Source organism: Cyprinus carpio, chromosome B9 (assembly GCF_018340385.1).
Source record: "Cyprinus carpio isolate SPL01 chromosome B9, ASM1834038v1, whole genome shotgun sequence".
Lineage (NCBI taxonomy): Eukaryota > Metazoa > Chordata > Actinopteri > Cypriniformes > Cyprinidae > Cyprinus > Cyprinus carpio.
In genome coordinates this window covers 33544005-33569696 of record NC_056605.1, presented here as the reverse complement: position 1 = coordinate 33569696, position 25692 = coordinate 33544005, and the positions used below count along the sequence as shown (strand labels likewise).

Below are 25692 nucleotides of genomic sequence, written 5' to 3'. Positions count from 1 at the left end.
TACATGTTCTACAAAAAATACAACACTCATCCTGATCTTCGGATGAACTGAACTGAGGGTTGAGCCACATTTTCAATGTCTTTTTGATTTTTGGCTGATCCTTTTAACACTATTCACACACATATTAAACATTCTGAAATTGTATCAACAAAAAAAAAAAAAAAAAAAAGCGAAGGAGCGTGAGCAATGAGTAAAAAGGCTAAGTTTCCATTTTAACCCGTTTAGAAAAAGCAGCAACAAAAGTCTCTTACATATACAATTATCCATCAACAAGCCTTTCCAATGAGGCAAAACCACCAAACACTCATATTCATACGCATAAAGTATGAGGAAAGATTTACGAAAAGCAACTATGATTCACATTGACGCGAGACTGAAACATGTACATGTCCATCAGTACCCACCTGTAGGCAGATGGCAGTGATTTCAATATGTATGATTCTTATGACAAATGATACTTCATTATTACAGCATTGTGGATCCACTGTGAAGCTTCTGTTACAGGAAAAGTAACAAATAATGTCTGAATACATCATTTAATGCTTAAAACATGAACTGAAAAAAATGTGGAAAAAATAAACAATGAAAAAATAAAAATATTCAAATATATTTATCAGTATTTATTAAATCATTTTGCAAATGGACCATACTTACAGGAATTGAGTTATAGTTAGAGAAACATTATTATGTAGAAATAAGAAATAGTATGCAAACTTCCTGTTAACAGGACTACAATCACAGGAAGTTAAACTTTCAGCTCATCTCATATTTCTGGAAAACAACAAAACCATTTTAATATCGATGTATTTCATTTATAGGTGGCCCCTGAAATGTCAATTTCTGATTCATCCAATGACATGATTTTGGGGGCAGGACTTATCTATGTGCTACTGACCAATGGGAGAGGGTGTTAAAAAAAAAACAACTGTACTTTTGCCTAGTTTAATGAGGTTTAAAGCAAAGTAGAACTACATTGATGGATTTAACGTTTTTACTATCAAATTCTCTTTCATGTTATGCAATAACAATAAATCATGTTTTGAAATGGTCAAAAACATGGAGGGATGAAGATGGCACAAAGTATATTCAGAACTGTATACGGCAAATGAAAAAGGAAAGTCCCACTGAAAAGCAATACTACAAGCTGAAGATGATCTTTTTACAATTTATTCTATATGCTACATACACTAAAAATGGACAACTAATATCAGATTGAGAGAAAGATTACTGTCAGATAAAGGCCATTGCCACACTGATACCACATTGCTCTTAAAGGTGCTGCAAGCAATAGTTTTTAACAGAAAAAAAAATACATACTGTATACAATCTCACTACAACCTGAGTAGGGTATCAGTGAAAATGATTGTGCTATGAGAAATCACAGAACTAGACCAAAAAAAAAAAAAAAACCTCACAAAAAAGATTATATAAAAACAAAAACACTCTACACCTCAAAAACATATTTGGAGGGCGGGGTTTAGAGATTTGGAAGAAATGTGCAGAACATGTTTGAAATAACTTCCAGCACCTTTAAGATCAGACAGCGATCCTCCTCAGATGGCACAGGAGTTTTACACTGCAACACCTGATCTCATGTTCAAATTCAATGTAAGAACTTGCTGTGACACTTCTTTTTTTTCTTGAATTCTTGAGATTACAAAGTATTCAAAAAAAGTTTTATTTACACCACAGAAAGACACCTGGGAATATGATTGATTAAAGTTTTAATTTGGCACAGAGTTGAAATGTTTTTAGAACACCCTCAAAAAATTAGCCACAGTGAATCAGAGCACTGCTGGATGGACTGCCATAAAGCCACTGCTGTACATGACCCTAGATAGATAGATAGATTAGATAGATAGATAGATAGATGAGTTATAGATCGATAGATAGCATACGGATAGATCGATAGATAGATAGATAGATAGATCCTAGCTATTTGCAATGCCCTAGCCCTCGACATAAACTAATATAGTAACACGTAGAATAAGCTAGCAACTGCATTAGCAATAGGGGTCGACCGATTATCGGCGTGGCCGTATTATCGGCGCCGTATATAAGGATTTTTATTGTTATCGGCATCGGCCATTTTCAAAACCGATTTTGCCGATAAAACCATTTTATTTTGAAATGCGCGATCTGGCACTGATCCAGCCACACCTCAGTTTCAGAGCGCACCGCTCTGTGGCCTAGACTAAGCCCCGCCCATCGGCCGTCTGATTTGTTGGGAGTCACGAGCCTGGCCAATCAATGTATGGCTGTCGCGGCTGAAAATGTTCCGCCTCTAACACCGAAAAGCAAGGAGCATGCCTTCAGTGATCATCATCACACATCAATAAGTGTTATCTCTCTAAGTTAAGAATGCAGTAAACGTTCCTGAAGTTGCAATAAATCACTACACTTAAGTTGCAAAACACCTAATATTATTAATCGATTATGATGACAAGCCTCCGTTCAGTTATTATACTGTGAATTCCCGGTCCACACTATGTCCGTCATTGCAGTGATATGCTTTAACGTATCATCACATTAGTGCTGAGATAGTGAAACTAAAACCTACTTCTCTCACCATTCGGCCAACTTAACGTTTTATTGTGAATAGATTATCAACACGAATGAATGCACTCACGTCTGCTGCGGTTTTTTTTTTTTTTGTTCATGTTGTTCACATAGCTTCACTGAACAGCTCGTCCGTTCCGTTAGGGCTCTTAGTCAAAAAAAAATTCGCATATTTGGAGAACAATTATTGCTTTATATTCTAACATGATTGCAAAATAATTTAACATACAGATTCAGAATTACCATTATGCAATTTTGAAGAGCTGAAAGGCAGCATCACGTGAAGCGCACAGCCTTGACCAGTCCCTGACGCGACGCGAGCTCCCTATGTCTTGATTTAGTTTATCTCCGCGGCACCGGACGCGCTCTTCTCATTTTGACTAATAACCAGGGTGCGCTGCTTTTGGGGGGGATTTCCCCCCTTCTGGTCTATGCATCCCTGCCTCTGCTGAATAACTTTTATCCCGGTGTGGGGTAAAAACATCATGCAAACCCGATCTGACGTCCAGATCTGAATCAAATGATTCGCGAGATACACGATCCGATTGAAGCGCAATCGAAACAGTGAATCATTTTGCGACGCAATAGTTTAACTGATTCGGAGTTTCAAAAAGCTCCGTTGTGTTCTTTGCTCGCTTTCTAGATGTAATTTGTTGTTTGAATAACCGTGGGACATTAAATCATTACAATTAATAGGCCTAACGAGGCTTACAATGTTTTAAATATTAAACTGAGATCACACTAAAATACAATTTCTCCGTCGTATTAAAACATTTCATCGGCAAAATTTTTCACAAGCATCCCCCCTCTGTTTATTTCCACAAATCGCACCCTGCTAATAACCCTATGCTAATAACGTAAATTGTTCAATAATCTCACATTGCACGTTACTTCGCGTTAGTATGGACAGACCGCTGTCACTGTATACTTCTCCTTCAGTGATCTGTACGCCGTGGATAAACAGTCATAAAAAAAAAAAAAAAAAAAAAAAAAAATAATGTCCCCTGCATAAACAATTGGGTTGTGTGTGATTTTCAATGCAATGTATAGGGATTTGCAAATTAAAATGCTAAATATAACAACACCACAACACAACACACACACACACAAAGTATAATAGTTATATATATACCTATATATAGATTTTCACCATTTATTGTCCATTATTTGTTCATTTGTTGCTGTTTAAATTTGCTTTAAGTTTTACTTAGTTTACAGAACTGCTGCTGATGGATGCTCCCAGCACTTTTTATGTTATGTGTTTTGATTATTAATATTAATGTTGTTATTATGAAAAGTTCTCAGAATTAAAGATGTGTTTAAAATAATTTAAAGAGAGTTCTTTGTCAGAGGCCTTTTTATCTAATTTTGACATTAATTTTCATTTTTACACTAGCACACATATCGGTTCAACAACTATATATAGTAACCTAGAATAAGCTAGCAACTGCATAGCAACACTCTATTCACCACCTAAAAAACATAATAAAAACCCCAAATAACAACACACTAACCACCAAAAAAAACAAATAAACAACCTACCAAAACCCTAGCAATGCCCTAGCAACTGCATAGCAACAACCTAGAAGAGCCTAGCAACTGCCAAGCAGAACACAACAGTAGCAATTGCATAGCAACACTCTAGCAACCACCTAAGACAACCTAGCTATGCCAAGATGAATTGGATGTTACTTCCAACCTGCCTAGGCAACATCGATGCAACTGCATAGCAACACTCGAGGAACCACATAAACTCCCCTAACAATGCCTTAGCAACACACCTAGCAACAAAAAAAATAGTGAAAGTAGCAATTAATGTTAATTTTGACTGCCTTGCAACCACTCTAGCAAGCCACAGTAGAATGCCCTAGCAACTCCATAGCAACCTAGAACATCCTAGCAACAATCTAACAGCTGCATAGCAACATTTTTTCTATCTATCTATCTATCTATCTATCTATCTATCTAGCTATCTATGTCAGAACAGCATGGCCTTAAAACCATCACATTTTTGAAATTTTTTAAACTTCAGTCATAACATCGTTAAACTTCAAGCTATTAAAGCCATTTCGATTTGAATGGCCAGGTTTTCTACACCCAACATAATTATGAATATCTAGTTACAGCAAAATTTGTTTACCAGATAATTTTGTTTACCAGGTGATTTATCGTCTCACACATTAACCAGGAAATCAGGATGCAAATTATACTTCTTCTTTCACATAATCATATTTTTTGAAAGTTCCAGTGTCTGCATCATGAATGCGAAAATGATTACATTCACTGATCACATTATGCAGGTTAATAAGTGTAATGTTATTTATTCATAAAAAGAATCTGTAACAAAATAACACCCTCAGTTAGGGCTGCACGCTTAATCAAATGCGATTGTCATGTGCATCTTGTCAGTAAAGCCAGTTCTGTGATTAACAGTAAATCATCATCACGTGCTTTCAGAAGGAGCAGCATTTACTAAATAGAGCCCTAGTTCACTGACAAGCTAGGCAAAATCACGTTCATAACCGCAATTTAATCACGTGATTATGAAATCGTTCTGCGATTATGAAAACTGTTTGCGTACAGTAGGTTCTCAGTGAACTATGGCTCTGTGTAGTAAATGCTGCTCTATCTGAAAGCACGTGAAAATACCACATTTAATAACATGTTTTACTCCAAACTCACTTCATAATGTCAGCCGACTGTTTGAAATAAATCATTCTGTGAGATGATGTGGCTTCTTACACAGAACAAGGCACGCAAAATACATAATATTATAATAAGTGATAAAGTCCTGCTATGTCAATTAGCATTGCCATTAGTATATACTTTATTATATAAAAATGATAATAAGACAAAGTCGTGTGTTTATTAGTCACGTTGAATTATTAGTCAACCGCTTTAGGCATTTCCTGGGTTTCTTCTGCGAGGCGTATTTGTAGTTTCTCTGGCCTTCGGTTGGAGATTTACAGCTGATCACAGAACCGTGCTTCCCTGAAAGATACGCATGACAATTCCAACTTCTGACTAATCGCGATTTATCGCCTTTGCTATTTAATTTCGATTAACCGTGCAGCGTTACCCTTGTATTTGTGTTTCGAGCACCTGGGTGCACATCTAAATCGTCCGTCGACTTGTGCAAGTTATACTCTCGTCGTTAGAGAGTGTCCATGTGGGAGGCCCGTGCTGCTCGGAGTGCTGTTCCCGAATGCATTGAACGGGTTGTGATATGATGGCGGCAAGTCGGCAAAAGAGCGAGGGATCATAGTGATGGTGTTCGGCGTCATCAGCGGCATGTCGTCAGGTGAACGGCGCAACGCTAGCGTGTAATCCGGAGGACAGGTCAGCTGAATCATATCGTGGCCTTGCAGCGAATCGCAATCGTGATCATTGCCCGAGCTGCTTCATCTGCCCGGGACATAAATTCTTCGCTCGGCAGCGGGGGATATCGCTCACAAGATTTCTTGGCGGACTGTGCCTGCGACTTGACTCTAGGCGGTGTTTGTCCTTCTTGTAGTAGAGTGCTGCGAACGCAAGGATGTTTAAGAAGAGCAGAGACGCGAACCAACGGCGATCGTCACGCTCGAGCTCGGGCGAATAATCTCGCACTTCAATGATAACCGTCCCGTCACCGTGCTCGGGTGTCTTCTGCTGATCCGACATCTGTTTGGTGTTGGCCGGAGGAGCAGGCGGATGGCGGGTGGTCGATGGCAAGAGTTTGTTAGACAGGCGTTTGGTGTAGGAGAACGGCGTTGTGTCCTGTGGTGGGATTTTGGTCGTTGATGAAACGTACTGGAAAAGTTCGTTGATGTTATGTAAATGTGGAACTAACTCCAGCCAAAAGGCGATCTTGGTGGCTCTGTAGTGGTCGCGGACGCGAGGCTTCAGGCCGATGTGCAGTAAAGCTGGTCTTTAGGATTGTATTTAGACCAGGCCACCTCCTCAAAGCGGTTTGGTTTTAGTGTGGATGAACTTTGTGTCTTGAGGAACTGGCTGATTTCGGGTCTCTGTGCAGTAAAACAAAAAACGTGTTAAATTAGTAACATCTGTACAGTAGTTAATGCTTCAGTTTGCATTTTTTAATCTTTCTTGTCAAATACTAAAATGTTGTTCTGATCAGATTCAGAAATAAAAAAACTCAATGCAGCAATTAAAGGATTAGTTAGTGAGGTTTTCAACTGCTTAACAAACACCCTAGCAAAAAAAAAAAAAAAGAACAGAAAGCAGCAACTGAAAGGTCAATTAGTGATGCTACATTTGATTACCTAGCAACGCCCTTGCAACTACATAGCAACATTGTAGCAACCACCCAGAGTACCCTAGCTGCCTACCAACACCCTAGCAACAAAAATAGCTGAAAGCAGTCATTAAAAAGTTCAATAGTGATGTTACTTTCACACTGCCTAGCAACACTCTAGCGACTGCATAGCAACACTCTAGCAACCACTCAGAATACCCCTAACAACATCTATCTATCTATCTATCTATCTATCTATCTATCTATCTATCTATCTATCTATCCACTGCCTAGCAACACTCTAGCAACCACCCAGAATACCCTAGCAACACCCCAACAACAACAAAATAGCTGAAAGCGGCAATTAATGGGTCAATAAATGATGTTATGTTTGATTGCTTAGCAACAACCTAGCAACCAAATAGCAACACTTTAGCAACCACCCAGAATACCCTAGAAACTGCCTAGAAACACATTAGCAACAATAAACAGCTGAAATCAGCAATTAAAGGGTCAATTAGTGATGTTATGTTTGATTGCCTAGCAACGCCCTAGCAACTGCATAGCAACACTCTAACAACCACCCAGAATACCGTAGCAACAAAAAATTACTGAAAGCAGCAACTGAAGGGTCCATTACGCAGCACATCGCCTGCGACTACAATCATTGTGTCAGGACCGCTTCTCAAGTATCGACGAGGACATGAAAGGTTCAGCAGACTTTTTTGCTTTAAATGAATGGTTATTGTCATGGTGTAAAGAACAGAAACTGCTCTTTGTTAATAATTGGAATCTTTTCTGGGAGCGTCCTAGGCTTTTTCGTGCTGATAGCCTCCACCCCAGCAGAGTCGGAGGAGATTCCTGTCGGACAACATCTCCAGGACACTACGCTCCATATGACTAGTAAGCCAATTCTCAAATAACTCCCATGATGGCTCTTGTTCTACCCACTTAAATGATAGAAGTACTTGCACTGTCCAATCTATAAAGACTGCGTCTGTTCCCCGATTAGTGAGGTCAAAATATAAATGTAATACAGGCTCTAGAAAAAATCTGATAGTGATTAAACCAGAAAGAAAAAGCAAGATAAATGAAGATCTTTTTATTTTTTTAAGTTTGGGCTCCTAACCGTGCATTCACTACTGCCACCACCAAGAAGCATCAAAGTGGCCATTCATTCAAGTCATTCATTCTCAATGTGAGCCGGCATCGAGCAGTAGCGCAGCGCGTCTTGGACGTTGAGAGCATCAAATAAGGTTGAAATTAGGTCAATATTATGGTAATGAGCTATGACACAACGGTTAGGCGGCAACCAATCGGAATGTAGAGGCCCACCGCTTGAGAGGATTCCAGAGAACGCAGCAGCCTGTACGCACATTTACAGTCTGGTATTAGTGCTTTATACATTATTAGGGTAAAGGATCTTAATACTTTGTCCACAACAATATTTAATGAGGTTAACTTTACCCTCCTTGTGGTCAGTCCCTGCGCAAGGTAGTGAAAGTGACAGTGAAAGTGAAAGTGACATGACATACAACCAAGTATGGTGACCCATACTCAGAATTCGTGCTCTGCATTTAACCCCATCCAAAGTGCACACAAACAGCAGTTGAACACACACACACACCGTGAACTCACACCCGGAACACTGTACCCACTAAATTACTGAAAGAGTCCTTACCTGTAGCAGAAGAACCGCTTCTCTCTATATTATTAACTCATCGTTATCTTTAGGTCAAGTTCCTAAACCATTCTAGCTGGCGGGGTTTTAAAGCCTCTTATTAAGAAACCACAACTAGATCCTAATGAACTGGCATATTACAGACCCATTTCAAATCTTTCGTTTATGTCTAAAATATTAGAAAAAGTTGTATATGCTCAGTTGTGCTTCAGTCAGGTTTCAGGCCCCACCATAGCACAGAAACTGCACTTGTTAAAGTTAGAAATGACTTGCTTCTTGCTTCAGACCAAGAATGCATCTCATTGCTACTTTTACTTGATCTTAGTGCTGCGTTTGACACCATAGATCACGACATACTCATAGATCGATTACAAAACTATACGAGTGTTCAAGGGTAGGCTTTAAGATGGTTTAGGTTATATCTGTCCGATCGTTACCACTTTGTTTATTAAAACAGGGAGTCATCTCAATTATTACCAGTAAAGTATGGAGTGCCACAAGGATCTGTCCTAGGTCCTCTGCTATTTTCAATATACATGTAATCTCTTGGTAATATTATTAGAAAATACGGAATTAGTTTCCTTTATTATGCTGATGATACTCAACTATATCTCAACAAGACCAGATGAAAACTTCTAAATTATCTAAGCTAACAGAGTGTGTTAAAATGTAAAAGATTGGATGACCAATAATTTTCTCCTATTAAATTCGGATAAGAGAGAGATATTACTTATTGGACCAAAAAGCAGTTCACAGAATCTCTTGGATTACAATTTGCAACTAGACGGATGTACTGTTACGTTTACTACAGTCAAAAATCTGGGTAGTTATATTAGATAGATTATATTCTATCTATAGATTCTATATATTTACTATATATATATATATATATATATATATATATAATATATATATATATATATATATTTTTTTTTTTTTACAAAAAAAAGCATTATTCCATCTTGGAAACATTGCCAAGTTACAAAAACATGTTACACGTTGTAACATTGTAATACACTGCTAGCTGGTTGTCCTGCATCTTCAATAAACAAGCTACAGGTAGTCCAAAAATGCATCAGCTAGAGTCCTTACCCAGTTGATGCATATTTACACCAATTTTACAGTCTCTGCACTGGCCTACCTATTAAGTTCCATATCAGTTACAAAATATTATTACTTATCTATATGCCCTTAATGGTTTAGCTCCTGCGTACCTAACTAGTCCTCTACCACGCTACACCCCATCACGCTCCCTAAGGTCACAAAACGCTGGACTTTTGATAGTACCTAGGATAGCAAAGTCCACTAAACAAGGTAGAGATTTTTCGCATTTGGCTACCAACTCTGGAATAGCCTTCCTCATAATTTTCGGGGTTCAGACACACTCTGTCTTTTAAAGACACATCTCTTTGGCCAAGCATTCAAATAATGCATTTCATAATCTTGTACTGCAGTTCAATCTGATCAAATGCACATTATTATTCCTTAGCTTGGGTCGAACAAATCATTTTTGCTTGGTTAGAACAGCAGCTATGCTAATTATGTCTCTTTCTGCTGGGATTCACATCCCGTGGTAACTAGGATTAACACAAGCTCCAGTCTGGATCCAGAACACCTGAGAAGAGATGACATCAACCCCTCAGAGGACCTCAGATGATACCGAACATTTCACAACATACAGAACTACCACATTTTGTTACAAGTTTGATCACAACATATAATAATTGCTGTTAATAGTGTCCATCGTCTGTTTGATTACATCATTAACTGAATTGTTCCGTACATTTCTGCCATATGTACATTAATTTGATATAGTCACCACTGACAAGCTACTACTAAATATTTTGTAGAAACTTAATTTCCTGTAAAGCTGCTTTGCAACGATTTGTATGTATTGTGAAAAGCGCTATACAAATAAACTTGAATTGGATTGAATGAGTCAACCGCATAGTAACACTGTGGAATACCCTAACAACTGCCTGGCAACAAAGCAGCAATTAAATGATCAATTAGTGATGTTACATTTGATTGCCTAGCTACACCCTTGCAACTGCATAGCAACACTGTAGCACCAACCCAGAATACCCTAGCAACAACCTAGTAACACAGTAAAATAACTGAAAGCATCATTAAAAGGTCAATTATTGATGTTACTTTCCACTGCCTAGCAACACTCAAGCAACCATGCCCAAAAAAAAATAAATTATATTCTAATACCAAATCTAATTATAAAATTAAAAACTAAATTAATGTATTAATTTATCCATTTAAATACTTTTAAGTTGAAAAAGTAAAGTTAACATGCAGCCTTTATGCATTTTGACAGCTTTTATTAAAAACATTTTTTAAATAGTTTTATTAAAACTATAGTTTAAACATTTTATTTAAACAGCTTTTATTAAACATGCATCCTACTCACCCAGTTTTGGCGAAGTTCGTCCAGTACGTCATGACCACGGCACTCAACATGATGTCGTTCTTGGAGAAGTTGCAGTTGAAGAGATCCGTGGGTCCGATCATGGGAATACCGAATACGTACGGAAGCTCGTCTCCGTGCGCCGAATCGGCCCAGGCGGGCTTCATGTCGCTCTGGCAGTGGTGATAAAAGGCGTAAAAGTAGGTGGGTGATCCGTACTGCGCATGCAGGTCCGCCGTTGCAACAGCTGGCGCCACCCACTGGTGATCCGTGAAAAGTGCGACCAGTGTTTTTCGTCGCATCTCCGGGTTTTCCCTATCAGCCCAGTCTGTGTACATGAACTTTATGGTTTCCCGCAGGGTGTCCTTTCCTTCTGGATAGCCGTACAAATGGTCAACAAATTCTGATATGGCGAACTCGAAGTCATTGCTTGTTATTCTATCCTCGCTGTCTAAGATCCCGTCTACAAACTTGTACCCTTCACCCTGGTTTACTCCTAGCATTATATCATAGTTGAGGAACTCTCCCTGTTCCATGAGGATCTGCGGGTCATCAGGAATGACGTCTCCATCGATCACAGGTCCGAAGGCGATGTGGTATTTGGCGGGGGTGATGTTCTGCTCGATCAGCTCCTTGTAGTTTTTTTTTTGGAGGCACTCAACTAGACCGACCCTTCCTCCTTCCATCCAACCTCACCTTCCAGCACGCGCCAAGCGCGCGTGTATTTGGCCGGCTGGTAGTTGACGGCCCAGCTGGAGAGAGCCGTCCCGCTCTGGATGATAGCTTTCTGAAACAGATCTGGGACACAAACGCTCGCTGTCAGAGTAATACAGCATTTAAACATTTAAATATCATGATTATACAATAAGACTGGGGAAAATTTATACTAATAAATACTGCATTTGCAATTTAAAATAAATCAAGGTTTGCAAGGTTATTCTGTTTCTATGTCAATTAGAATATTAAAACTTTGGTTATTATATACCATTTTGTTATTATAAATAATAATAATAATAAAAAAAAATAACAATAATAATAATAATAATAATAAAACCTAAAATGTTATTAAAATAATAATTGTATAATAAATAAGAAATATTACTTGTCATTTTAAACTATAAATCAAGTATTTTTTCTGATAAAAAATTGTGATTGCAAAAAATCTAGGATTATAGTGCATGTTATTCTGTTATGTCAATTATAATATCAATAATTTTGTGATTATATATAAATATGGCTACAAAATAATAATAATAATAATAATAATAATAATAATAATAATAATACTTATTAATATTATAAAATAAAACAATTAATAAAATTATACATTATCTAAAAACAATCTTGTTATATTTTACTGTAAAAAGAATGCTTTTTCTGATTAAAAAAAATGTGATTGTGATTTTAAAATAATCCAGGTTTGCTGTGTTTGTTTTTGTGAGTATAAATTATAATATTAATAACTTTGTGATTATATATCTATATGTCTGCAAACTAATAATAATAATAATATGCTAATAATTATTATTATTTAATTATTATTTGTATGTATTTTTACTATTCCAGTATTTCACTGAAATTAAGTATTTAACAAATTATATAATAATTGTTTTATTTTACATACATACATACTGTAAAATATATATATATACATACAACTGTAAAATTACAATACTATTACAATATGTATGGCTGTCCTAATTTCATAATTTTTAAACATTAAACCATCAAACTTTTATTTTGATGGAAAACCCTCCCTGTTCTAGCTAGTACTATTCTGAATAATACTTGAAATTTTGTTTTGCTAGCACTTCTCATGTGTATTGCCTCCTTGAGATGAATGGCTTGTTATATTTTTCATTTGCAAGGCACTTTAGATTAAAAAAATGAAATGAAAAACCACAGGGAGCCATTAAAACTTCTCTTTTGTTGATCAGCTCTTCTCATTACAAGTTTGGGAAGATGGTTTGCGTTTGTTGTGTTCCCTAATGGATGTTATAAACGACCAAAATTCAAGTTTTGACATGTTTGTGTAGAGCAGCATTTACTCTGAATTTACTATGCAATTCATAAATTGTGATTTCAGAATTTTGATTAATCATGCAGTCCTATATATTCATGCACTTCATCTTGAGATCTCCAGCAGACCTTCAGAGTAGTGTGAGAGGGTCAGGAGACTGACGCAGGAGGCTCCTGCTCCAGAGCCGAAGATGGTCACTCGCTCCGGATCGCCGTTAAAAGCCTGAATGTTCTCCTTCACCCAGCGCAGAGCCTGGATCTGATCCAGCAGACCGTAATTCCCTTTGGCTGCTTGATCACCAGTGCTGAGGAAACCTGAAACACAGAGACAGCCGAGAGATCAGGAAACGCTGCAGTGCACATGTTCAGATATTCATCTGTTTTTAAGCTGTTGGACACATACATCCATAAGAGATTTATCTGGATTATGAACTCTTCACCACTGATTTAGAGTCACTGAATCAACTAAAACAAAAACAAACAATAAATAAATAAATGAGTGTGTATTTGTTAACTGAAATAAAAGACAATATGTATAAAGAAAATACTTTAACTTGAAGTACTTAACTAAAACTAAAAATTAAAATGAATTCAAAATGAATACAAACTACAGATATGTATAAGACACACATTAAATAGACAAAACAGTACATTTTTGTTAACTGAAGAAAAAAAAGTAATTTTATTTCAGTTAATTGTCAAGACAACCTTTCCTTTTATAAATTAATTTAACAAAGTAAACAAACTAAAATGAAAAGCAAAATAAAAATGAATAAATACAATAGTAAAATTATATAATATATAAATTATATAATACGTAAATAAAAAAAAAAAACCTAAAAAATAAAAACAATAAAACATAAAAATAAAAACAAAATTATCAGAATATTTATATAAATAAAAAAAAAAATTTAAATATAAAAAAAAACTATAATAGCATATCAATGATACTATAATGTTCACGCTATGGTGTGAAATAAGCACACAAAGAAGATAAATGAAGGCAAACAATTCTTTTAATAAATCCACACAGAGAGTAAATCCACAGAAGGCAGGCACACACGTAATACACAAAAGATATCTTCAGTACCAGACGAGGGAACACAGGACAGACTAGAACTAAATACACAGGCAAGTGAAGATAATTAACAAAACACACCTGAACCAAATGGCATATTCATACGAGGGAAAACTAGGTCAAGGAGCACATGAGGGAAGAAAACTAACTAAAATGTCCATGGGTGTGACAATAATATGTAGTTCATAAAATGAAACTAAAACCACAAAAAAATAAATAAATAAACATTTTATTTCAGTTATCAAGGCAACATTTCTCACTTTCATTTAATTAAACTTGAAGTACTTAACTAAAACCAACACTGAAATAAAAATACATAAAAACTATATAGATACATTAATAAAATATACTTAAAACAAAATCAACAATTACAATTACTTATTTTAACTAAAATGGAAATGAAAACAGAAAATACAAAAACTAAATCTAAATATTTATACAAAAAATAAAAGAAAAAGAAGAAGATGAATTAATAATATAATAATAATAATAATAATAATAATAATTTAATACTGACTTTATGTCTTGACTGTCAAAAATCCTTTTGGAGCTTTTTTTAAGCTGTTATCATATACTGTATTGCATGTACTTGCATATTAAATTTAGATGAACTTAGAAATTCACAAAAATCACATTTTGCTGCACTAGCTTCTGCAATGAAAATTAATGCAGCTATTTCTTTAAACGAAACATGGAAAATGGTTATAATTAACATTAACTGTCTGTTCATTTCACTGGTCTGCAGCGGTTACATCACGTCTATGTCTGAAATCCTCCCCCACTTTCTCTCTCTCAATGTAAGTATCAGGAGCAGCTCGAGATATGAAACTCAATTTCCCTTCAATCTGTCCTCGAGGATCAACACTATCATCTGTCACAAGCGTGCCGATGCGAAGAGACCTTCAGGTGGATTAGTGCGACACTAAAAACCTGTTAATGCATTTAGTCTTCCTTTAGCTCAAGTACTTTCACCTGGAAAAAAACTGAAGTGCAGTGGACACACTCCTTGTCAATAATTTCTGTGTTATTGATGAGCTTCATCCATCATGTTGGTGCATTTCTGAAGATGCTGCATTATTAATTCCAGCACCGTGCACAAATAAAAAGTGCTCTGGCTGACCTTTACCTGTGATGAATATACATCTCCTGACTCCAGGCCAGCGCGTGATAAAGGTTAATTGAAGTCCTCGTCCGTGATGTAGGACTTTCAACTGGGCAATTTATTCCTGAGGAATAAACACTGGAGTCCTTCAATGAGCCATGCAGCCATTACCACAAAGACTCGGCTGTTCTGCACCTCCAGAAGTGCCTGCTTATCTATGACGGCGAAGCAGCTAAACGAGCTCTTTAACAGCTGATGTCTAATGAGATGGATTCTGATTTCATCTGCTTATTTTGTGGCAAAATGCCGTGAGGGAAGCAGCATTCATCACACACTAAACAAGACTCTACGCTGAATCTATCAGAGACCCTTTCTCTAGTGACAAGTGCAGAGAAGATTAATTATTTACACTATAAAAATATATAATATTGTGCATATTCACCATAAAAAGTCAGCTTACTGTATTTGATTTTAGCATTTTTTATTGTTTAGTTTATCTTGAAATGCTAAAATAATAAAAAAGAAAACTAATGAATAAAAATAATTGTAAAAAATATTTAAGTATAACAACTCATTAAACGAAAGTAAAAAAAATATCTACTTCTAAATTTGCATAAGTTGTAGAAAATACAAATGTGTATGGTAGAGACTATTTGCAATGTAGTGAACTGTATACAGAAAGAAACAAACGTCAGGTTATTTATTCTTATGACTATTTTAATATTGAATATACATTCTCATAATGTTGAGAGATTAACTCAAAATGTCCTTATGATGTTATTTGTACTGGATAAACATTCTAAGAAATGTTTTTGTAAACTTTAAATAATGTTATAATCACGACAAGAAAACTGGACATTTTAACGTTCTTAGAATATATATATATATATATATATATATATATATATATCTATATATATATATATATATTATATATATATATATATATATATATATATATATATGCATGCCAAAGTTTGTGGATTAAACATGTTTATGACTCACTAATGGAACTAAAGGTGCCTGAGAGAATCATATGAAGATTTATGATTCCTTTTCTCTCTGAATCCAACAATCTCTCAGGTTTTTCTCTATGAATAAACAAACATAACATTTTTAATGAATCCAACATCAAATGAAGAATAATAATAAAAAAAAAAAGCAGTTTTACATAACAATTTAACAGATAAAATCAAAAAAAAAAAAACTGTGAATGAAATCCAAGACATGAAACAAATCATAAGCTATTAACATGACTAAGATTATTAAATGATTAATGTAATAATGTAGTTAACTAATGTCAACAAATGGAACCTTACTGTGTTTGTCCAAAATATTACATAGACTACTGTTCAGAAGTTTGAGGTCAGCAACTTAATTTTTAAGAAATTAATAATTTAGGACATACTAAATTGATCAAAAGAGACAGTGACGGCTTTTATATAATGTTACAAAAGATTTCTATTTCAAATAAATACTGTTCGTTTGAACTTTTGTTCATCTGTAAATCCTGAAAAATAAATGCTCAACGGTTTCCACAAAAATTTGTGCAGCACAACTGTTTTCAACTTGATAATAATGTTCCTTGAATGCAAACAATCGCATATGTATAATGATTTTCTGAAGATCATGTGACCTGAAGACCTGGAGTGATGTGCTGAAAATCAGCTGCACATCACAGAATAATGATATGTTAACACAGATTGACATAGAAAACAGCTGTTTTCAATTTTTTTGTCTACTAATATTTCAGCATTTTTAGAGCCGCATAAAGGCAAATCAGCATAAAGACTTAAATGGTAATGATTTCTGATCAGATCATGTGTTTTTTGTTTTTTTGTTGCCACAGCATTTTGAGAATACTAAGAGTGAAAAGAGATGATGCTGAAAATAGCTCTGTTATCTGCTGCACATCTTCTGAGTAGATCAGATCGTAACCCGTTCTTGACATTATATTTTGAGACACATATTGACATAGAAGTCCAGGATACAGCTGTTCAACAGGACGCTTTAGACGCTTCTAAGATAATATTTCACAATTTTTAGAGTATTTTTGATCTCATAAAATAAATGCAGCCCTGAAGTGAGCCAGAGAGAGAGACTTCTAAGACTTAAATGGTATCTAACCACTCTAAGAGCATTTCAGTTAAAACACTACTCAGGATCAATTCAGTTCAGTTTTTTGCATACTAGTTTTTTTGATAAGGACCTATTTTGGTTTTCTAAAGTTTGTTTAACCCGTCTTCTTTTTTGCCAAATCAAGCAGCATTTTCATATGCAGAATATAATTACTTTCAACTGCAAGGGATGAAAAGAGATTTAAAAAACCATATGGAACTAAATGTCTGAACTTGAGTTGTTTTACAAATGAGCCTCAAGCAATTTGAATTTGACAATTAAAATGCAACAAAAAACAAATAAAATATCAAAACCAACCCTCTGTATGCCTTCCTTTTACGGAACTAAACACCTTTTTACAGTATCACACCAGTATTCATTTTAAGTCACTTGTTCTGATGTATTTAACTAAGTTATAGCCTGACTATCAAATGACTTATAACTCTGTAATAACTTGTGTAGCTCTAATAAAACTATTTAAACTTTTAACACATTCACAATACACCACATGGAAAGGAAGCAAAACTGTCACAATAATCAGGAGTGCCCTCAAATGTTTACACACATCCCACCACCCCGTTGCAGCTGATACGGAGCTTGAGTGCGTATGGCCCGATAACTGAAACTGCCCCTTCAATCCAGAGAGCAAAAAATAAAATACAATTGTTTGCGTGTCCTCAATCTGATTGGCGAGGTGCGTGGAAAAACGTCCTGCGTTTCAGGTGCACATTGAGAATGGTCGTGAGTCGGGTGTCGAAATAGTCTGCAATGCAGCACACGTTACAGACAGAGTGCGGTTGGCTGTGTGGCGTTTCGAATTGTATCGAGAAGTTACTGGGACACGAGGGGATCACCAACATTTTTCCCTCACGTGAAACTAAAAGTCTGCGGTTGTATATTTCTTGAAACTCCGCTCGGTGTAAGCAGATTGACAACCAACAGGTTCCGTCCTAGAAAGTATGCCAACATTGAACACGTTCAACTCTGGCGACGAGCCAAACATGCAACTTGCAACTTACAGGAAAACAGTCCCACAGTTCATAACGAGCCGCATCCTTAGTGAAGAAATGCGAGCAGTACTTCTGATTACAGGAAAAGTTCTCGTTTTAAACACTCACAAGATATCGTTAAAAACTCGCGTCTCTCTTCCTCCCCCTCTCCTTTCTCTCGTCTTCTTGCTGTCGTTTTCTCAAACTTTTCATACCGTACTCCTTTCTCCCCCTCCTCGGAAACAATCTGATTGGCTCACACGACTTGTCAGTCTCTCTTATCTGTCCAAATGTACCATCAATTACAACCCAAACCATGAGGTTTGCCCACGTTTTTCGCATGTACTCCCCAACCAAAACTCTAATAAAGGAGGGTAAAACAATACATATTAAACAACATATTTCAAATGAAAACATAAATAAAATAAAACATTTTATCATAATTTTCACTCTCAGTAAATACAGACAAATGAAAAATAACAATCAGGGGTACATCTAAATCCAGCACTTCTAGAAAACTACAGACAGGTATTCCTTCTTCCATTCATTGCAAAGATACTTGAGCGAGTTGTGTTCAACCAACTCTCCTCTAAGTTTCTTGTACAGAACAACCTCCTGGACAGCAACCAATCTGGCTTCAATGCGGCCACTCAACTGAGACTGCCCTGCTCTCGGTTACTGAAGCCCTGTGACTGGCAAGAGCAGCTTCCAAATCCTCAGTACTCATCTTGCTGGATCTGTCTGCTGCTTTTGACACAGTTAATCACCAGATTCTACTGTACACCCCTCAGAAAGATGGGCAGCCTCTTGAACCTGTACTCCTGTGGTTTAAGTCCTACCTCTCAGGTAGGTCCTTCATGGTGTCTTGGAGGGGTAAGGTTTCTAAGTCACAACTTCTTGCTACTGGGTTCCTCAAGGCTCAGTACTTGGACCGCTTCTCTTCTCCATCTACATGACGTCATTAGGATCTGTCATTCAGAAGCATGGCGTTTTCCTATCACCTGCTACGCTGATGACACTCAACTCTACTTCTCATTCCAACCAGATGACCCGACGGTAAGTGCTGCTCGCATTTCAGCCTGTCTGAGTGACATTTCTAGCTGGATGAATGACCATCACCTTCAGCTCAACCTTACTAAACAGAACTGCTTGTTGTTACCAGCAAACCCATAGTTTCAATCACAACTGCTCTAGACAGCTGGGTTTGTCAACCATAACTCCTTCCAGGACAGCCAGAAACCTAGGAGTTGTGATGGATCATCAGTTAAGCTTCACAGACCATATTGCTACAAATGACCCGGTCCTTCAGATTTGCCTTAAACAACATTAGGAAGATTAGACCCTTCCTGTCAGAGCTAGCCACCCAATTTCTTGTCCAGGTCTCTTGTTCTCGTCCATACTGGACTATTGTCAATGCTCTCCTGGCGGGGGCCTTTCTGCATGTACTATCAAGCCTCTACAACTGATCCAGAATGCAGCAGCGAGGGTTGTCTTCAATGAACCAAAAACAGCTCACTTTACTCCTCTCCTCATCAGTTACACTGGCTCCAGTAGCTGCTCGCATCAAATTCAAGGTACCTGATGCTTGCCTACAAAACGACCACCTGGCACGGCGCCAACTTACCTAAAGCTCATTAGTTCAATCTTATGCGTCCCTCCAGAAGCTTGCGTTCTGCAAGTGAACGGGTGCCTTGTGTTGCCATCCCAAAGAGGTTCAAAATCACTCTCAAGGACCTTTTTCCTTTTTACTGTGCCCGGCTTGTGGAATGACCTCCCGATCTCAATTCGAACAGCTGAGTCTTTACTCATTTTCAAAAAACATCTGAAGACTCATCTTTTTTGCCAGCACTTAACCAACTAATACTAGTGCTTACCTTTTCTTGTCTATCCTATTCTTGGAAGTAAAAAAAAAAAACATAGCTATGGGTTCTGTGCTAGAGTAACTGAGACTTATCATGGCACTTTTATACTGTTGTTGTTCTCTCGTTGTTCTGAATGCTTCTATTGTTCTCATTTGTAAGTCGCTTTGGATAAAAGCTTCTGCTAAATGATTAAATGTAAATGTTAAATGTGACCAAAAATACTAAACAGCTGTTTAAAATCTCTGTTAAACCGTAATTTATTTCTGTGATGTGCAGCTGTATTTTCAGCATCATGACTCCAATCTTCAGTGTCACATGATCTTCAGAAATCATTCTAATATGTTGATTTGCTGCTCAAGAAACATTTCTGCTACTTGAAATAGAGTAAACATTAACTGAAATAAAATCAGTTGTAACAAAAATTTAACTTATTTTATTTTAGCTAGATACTGAGGCATTTCTCATTTTCATTTAGTATAACTTGATGAATTAGAATAACTAAAAAAAAAAAAAAAAACACAAAACATGATGACGAATGCTTTATTTCAAATTTGGCTGCATTCATTTGATCAAAAAAATGTGAAATATTATTACAATGTAAAATAAATAAAAATTATAAATACTAACAAAAACGATACTGTATTATTCTGCTCATCACTGCATTCTCTGATCAAAAAAATGTGAAATATTATTACAATGTAAAATAACTTATTTGCATGTGAATATCTGTTAAAATGTAATTGATTGACTGTATTTTCATCATCATTACTCCAGTCTTCAGTGTCTTATATGCTGATTTGCTGCTCAAGAAACATTTCTGATTATTATTGATCATAATTGTTCTAGACTTTTGACTGGTAGACTCGAGAGACATCAATCTCTTCCATCCAGCTGAATAATAGATAGATATTACAACTCAATAATAAGGAGATCTTGTGTTCAAAACATCACATCATTTGGTACAAAAGATCTGATGATAATGACCAAAAGTGTCTCTGGGAAGTGTTTGGATTCAGTGTTTGGATCTAATTCCACATGGAGAAAAGAACACGCTCTCTTCTTCTCCTTCTTAAAAGAGGGATGTTGTTAAAAGCATGCTTTTTCGTCTCTAATTCAGTGCCAAGAATCTCAGGACCTTCAAACAAAAACCACTTCAATATCTTGAGGAGAAAGAGAGCCAGCAAGCAGCCTGATGATCTGCTGAATTCACCAAAGTCACCGCATTCAAAATAAATAAATACAAATACAAATAAATAAAATAAATAGTTCTGCACCAAACATATAAATATTATAAACTGGATGTGTGGATTCAAAATGAATGAACCATAAATCTGCACACTTAGACTGCAAATTAAAACACTTTGAGTGCGAGAGCTGCTTTGTGTTCGTGTTTATAAGTGTTCTTTGTGTTTTAATAAGCTTTCAAATCCTCACTGTGTTCTTCTGTTCAAAGAAACAGAAGATCCTTTAATGAACATCTGAAAACAACCTAAAATAAAAAAATCAATAAAACATCATTAAAAAAACAAATAAAAGATCCTTTAATGAACATCTGAAGGCTTTCTAACATGATCTCTTACATCCTGTGTGTTTATATGTTTCATTATATTTAGCTTATTTGCAAAAATACTATATATATATATATATATATATATATATATACACATATATATATATATATATATATATATATTATATATATATATATATATATATATATATATATATATAAAATATGTTGCTTACCAAGTCACATAAAAAAAATCATTCTGAAAATGTGTTAATGTTTTAGTATCATAGTCTTCAATGTCACATGATCACATAAATCATAAATATCACATTATCAAAAAAAAAAAAAAATAAAAACAAAAAAAAATAAAAACTACAAAAAATGATCACATAAAAAAAATCATTCTTATCAGGGTTTTTATAATTTACAAAACTAAAAAAAAAAAAAAATCGTTACTCTAAATACAATAACCATTAACAAAAATAATATAAAATATTAAAAATATGATTTTTTTTTCATCTAAAACTAAAAACATAAAAACATATTTATATATATATAATGAAAATAATATTATAATAATATATAATATAATATAATTATAATATATATAAAGATACCATAAACACTCACTTACCTGAAATAAAAAAAATAAAAAAAAAAAAAAAAAAATGCAAACGAATAAAAAAATTGCAAAAACACACAACAATATTACTAAAATGTTAACTAAAATTAAAATGAAAAAAATAAAAAAAACTGATTCAATATATTAATAAAAACGATATCTCAGTGACACTAAAATAACACTGATTAATATGCTGATTTGCTGCTCAAGAAACATTTCTGATTATTATCAATGTTGAAAACAGTTGTGCTGCACAATATTTTTGTGGAAAGCGTGATAAGTTTTATTTTTCAGGATTCACAGATGAATAGAACAGAATTTATTTAAAATAGAAATCTTTTGTAGCATGTCTTTTCTGGCACTTTTGATCACTTCAATGCATCCTTGAAGAATTCAAGTACTAATTTCTTTCAGCAGCAGTGTAAATAAGATCCTCATGCATGCATTAATATGTTTCGAGTGACTCACCTAGCACTCCGAGCCGGTAGTTCACGGTGACGACGATTACGTGGCCGTAGCTGGCAAGGATGCTGCCGTCGATCATGTTCCCCGTTCCCTCGACATACGAGCCGCCGTGAATGTAAACCATGACCGGCTTCAAGCCCGTGTCATCATGCGCATCTGAAACAGAAAGAAATAACTTACTACAACCAACAAACACAGTCTCTTCAGAGAACAGATCAGGCAGAAATGAAAACTCTGTGTTAAGCTCTGTGTTGAACACTGAAACACAATGAATGCAGTAAATATTGACAGATGAACTCTTCCATTAATTCATCTCAGTCTGTGTGCATTTAGAGGAAATATATGAACGTTTTTGTTTAATAGAGTCGTCTGATGACATTTCTAGGAGTTTCCTCACAAGCTTTTAGCTGCTGGTGTTTTATATCACGTCCATTAAGTCATTATGTTTTCCATTAGACACGAGATTTAGAACAGAAAACACTGGGACACTGTGAAAACTGGGTGATTTTGTTCACTATTGAGGGCAGGACAAAACCCGGACAATTATGAAAAACTGCTGATGTTCCCATTAAATATGAAATATGAAACAGTGTTTAATGAGAAAGAGGATGTTTACTTTTATAAATTACTGTGTTTCCCAGGAGCGTTAAAAAAGCTTCTTATGAAAACCTAGTTTCATCAAACCATTCTCATGTTAATTAAAATCAACTTTAGCAAAGATTATCTTCACATAAACACAGCATTAGAGGAAACATTTATATAACAGCTGGTGTGAGTGTCTCTCATCATTTTAACCCTACTGTATAAATGATCAAAACTTTGCTGTTTCACTCAATCTCCTCGTGTCTTCTGTCGTCTGATTGATAGTTTAGAGTGTTTAATCCAGTAAAAGCTCTTTTAGTGTAATTGTAGAAACGCTTCACGTGTTTTTTTCTGTCAGATCTTGAGTGATTTTGATCAAGTAAAGGTCAGAATAACTGCAGTAATATCTCCAGATGAACTCTTACTGGACTGAAGCAGCTCAGCTTTACTTGATTCTCCATCAATCATGTTTTAGAGTCTCAAATCTGATCATCAGGATCTTTTGAGGAGCGTGTGTTTCCAGAAGCTTTACTTTCACTGTTCCTCAGCGGAGGAATGATCTTCACAAGCCTCCAGAACATCTCACATCTTCTGAGGAGCCTTTATTTCTTCATCTCTCAATCACTGCATTATATGTTTGGATCATTTACATCTCATCTCACTGAGACACATTACTGCAGATATAGAGTGACGATGGATATTGAGATCATTTTATGTCAGTATCTGCTGAACTCTTATAAAGATCTCAGTGATTTACATTACAACCATCATTATAGATACTTTATAAAAATCTGAATCCATCAGTCAATCACTATTACACAAACATCAGTATAAATCTTGAAAAAAAAAAAAAAAATAAAAAATAAAAACATTTTTTTGGAAATGTCAGCAACTAGCTTATTTTTTCTAATTTATTTATTTTTTCTTTTAAATATGACAATATAGTTTTATAGTTTTCAATATAATTTTGTTTTCATTTTTATTTATTAGATTAAGTTTATTTAGTTTTAGTTAGTATTTAGTATCTATCTATCCATCTATCTATCTATCCATCTATCCATCTATCTATCTATCTATCTATCTATCTATCTATCTATCTATCATCTAAACTTATTTCATATATTCTAGACTCATTACATGTAAAGTAAAACATTTCAAAAGTTTTTTTGTTTTAATTTTGATAACTAGAGCTTACAGCTCATGAAAGTCAAAAATCCAGTAGGCTATCTCAAAATATTAGAATATTTCCTAAGATCAATAATAATAATAAAAAAAGGTTTACAAAACAGAAAAGTTTAAGTTATGTTTAAAAGTATGCTGATTTCTGTTCTCAGTACTTGGTGGGGTCTCCAGCATCAGTGAGGATTGGCTTACACGCAATCAGTCTGTGGCTCTGCTGAAGAACTATTCAGCTTCAGCTCGGATCCATTGTTTTTCATCTTTCTCTTGAAAATATCCCATAGATTCCATATGGGCTTCAGGTCAGGCATGTTGGCTGGTCAATCAAGCACAGTAATATCATTGGAAGTGGTTTTGTCACAAAGGGCAGGTGCTAAAGCCCCTCTAAAAAAAAAAAACAACATCCACAAAAATCTTCACAACATATAAAAACAAAAAGCTCCAAAAAATCCCCTTGTACACATGCATCTACATTGAACTTGAAAAAAAAAAAACAAAATGGACCAACACCAGCAGATGTCACGGCTCCCCAAATCATCACTGACTTCAGAAACTTCACACTGGACTTTGGATTCTGTGCCTCTCCAGTCTTCCTCCAGACTCTAGACCTTGATTTCCAAATGAAATGCAAAATTTTAATTTATCTGAAAAGAGGACTTTGGAGCAGTGAGCAACAGTCCAGTTCTTTTTCTCCTTACCCCAGGTGAGATGCTTCTGACATTGTTTCTGTTTCAGAAGTGGCTTGGTAGCCCTTTTCCTGAAGGCATCTGAGCGTGTGACTCTTAATGCACTGAATCCAGTTTCAGTCCACTCTACCTTTTCCTAGCCAATTTCTTCTTTCCAGTCAACTTTGCATTTAATATGCTTTGATACAGCACTCTGTGAAGTAATGACCTTCTGTGACTTACTCTCTTTGTGGAGGTTGTCAGTGATTGTCTTCTGGACCATTGCCAAGTCAGCAGTCTTCCTCATTATTGTGGTTTCAAAGAACAAGAGATACCAATTTATACTGTAGGGATGGTCTTTTAATGAAGCTCAAATATAAATATTGTAATATTTTGAGAAACTTGATTTTTGACTTTCATCAGCTGTAAGCTCTAATCATCAAAAAAAAAAAAAGTTTTGAAATATTTTACTTTACATGTAATGAACTAGAATATATGAAAATTTCACTTTTTGAAATAAGTTATAAAAATCAACTTTTTCATGATACACACACACACACACACAGTATATATAGCATACATTTATTGTATTTCAGGTAACAATTTAATTT

At 35.4% G+C, this 25692-nt stretch overlaps 1 protein-coding gene across 1 annotated transcript in view; it reads right to left on the bottom strand.

Annotated features, from left to right (window-relative positions):
• Positions 1-25692, bottom strand: part of LOC109076668 (neuroligin-4, X-linked-like) — an 87716-nt gene that overhangs the window by 50865 nt on the left and 11159 nt on the right. The window contains 4 exon segments of the mRNA XM_042731947.1: positions 10894-11575; positions 11578-11688; positions 13039-13224; positions 22659-22811. Of these exon segments, the coding sequence (XP_042587881.1) occupies positions 10894-11575; positions 11578-11688; positions 13039-13224; positions 22659-22811 (1132 nt within the window).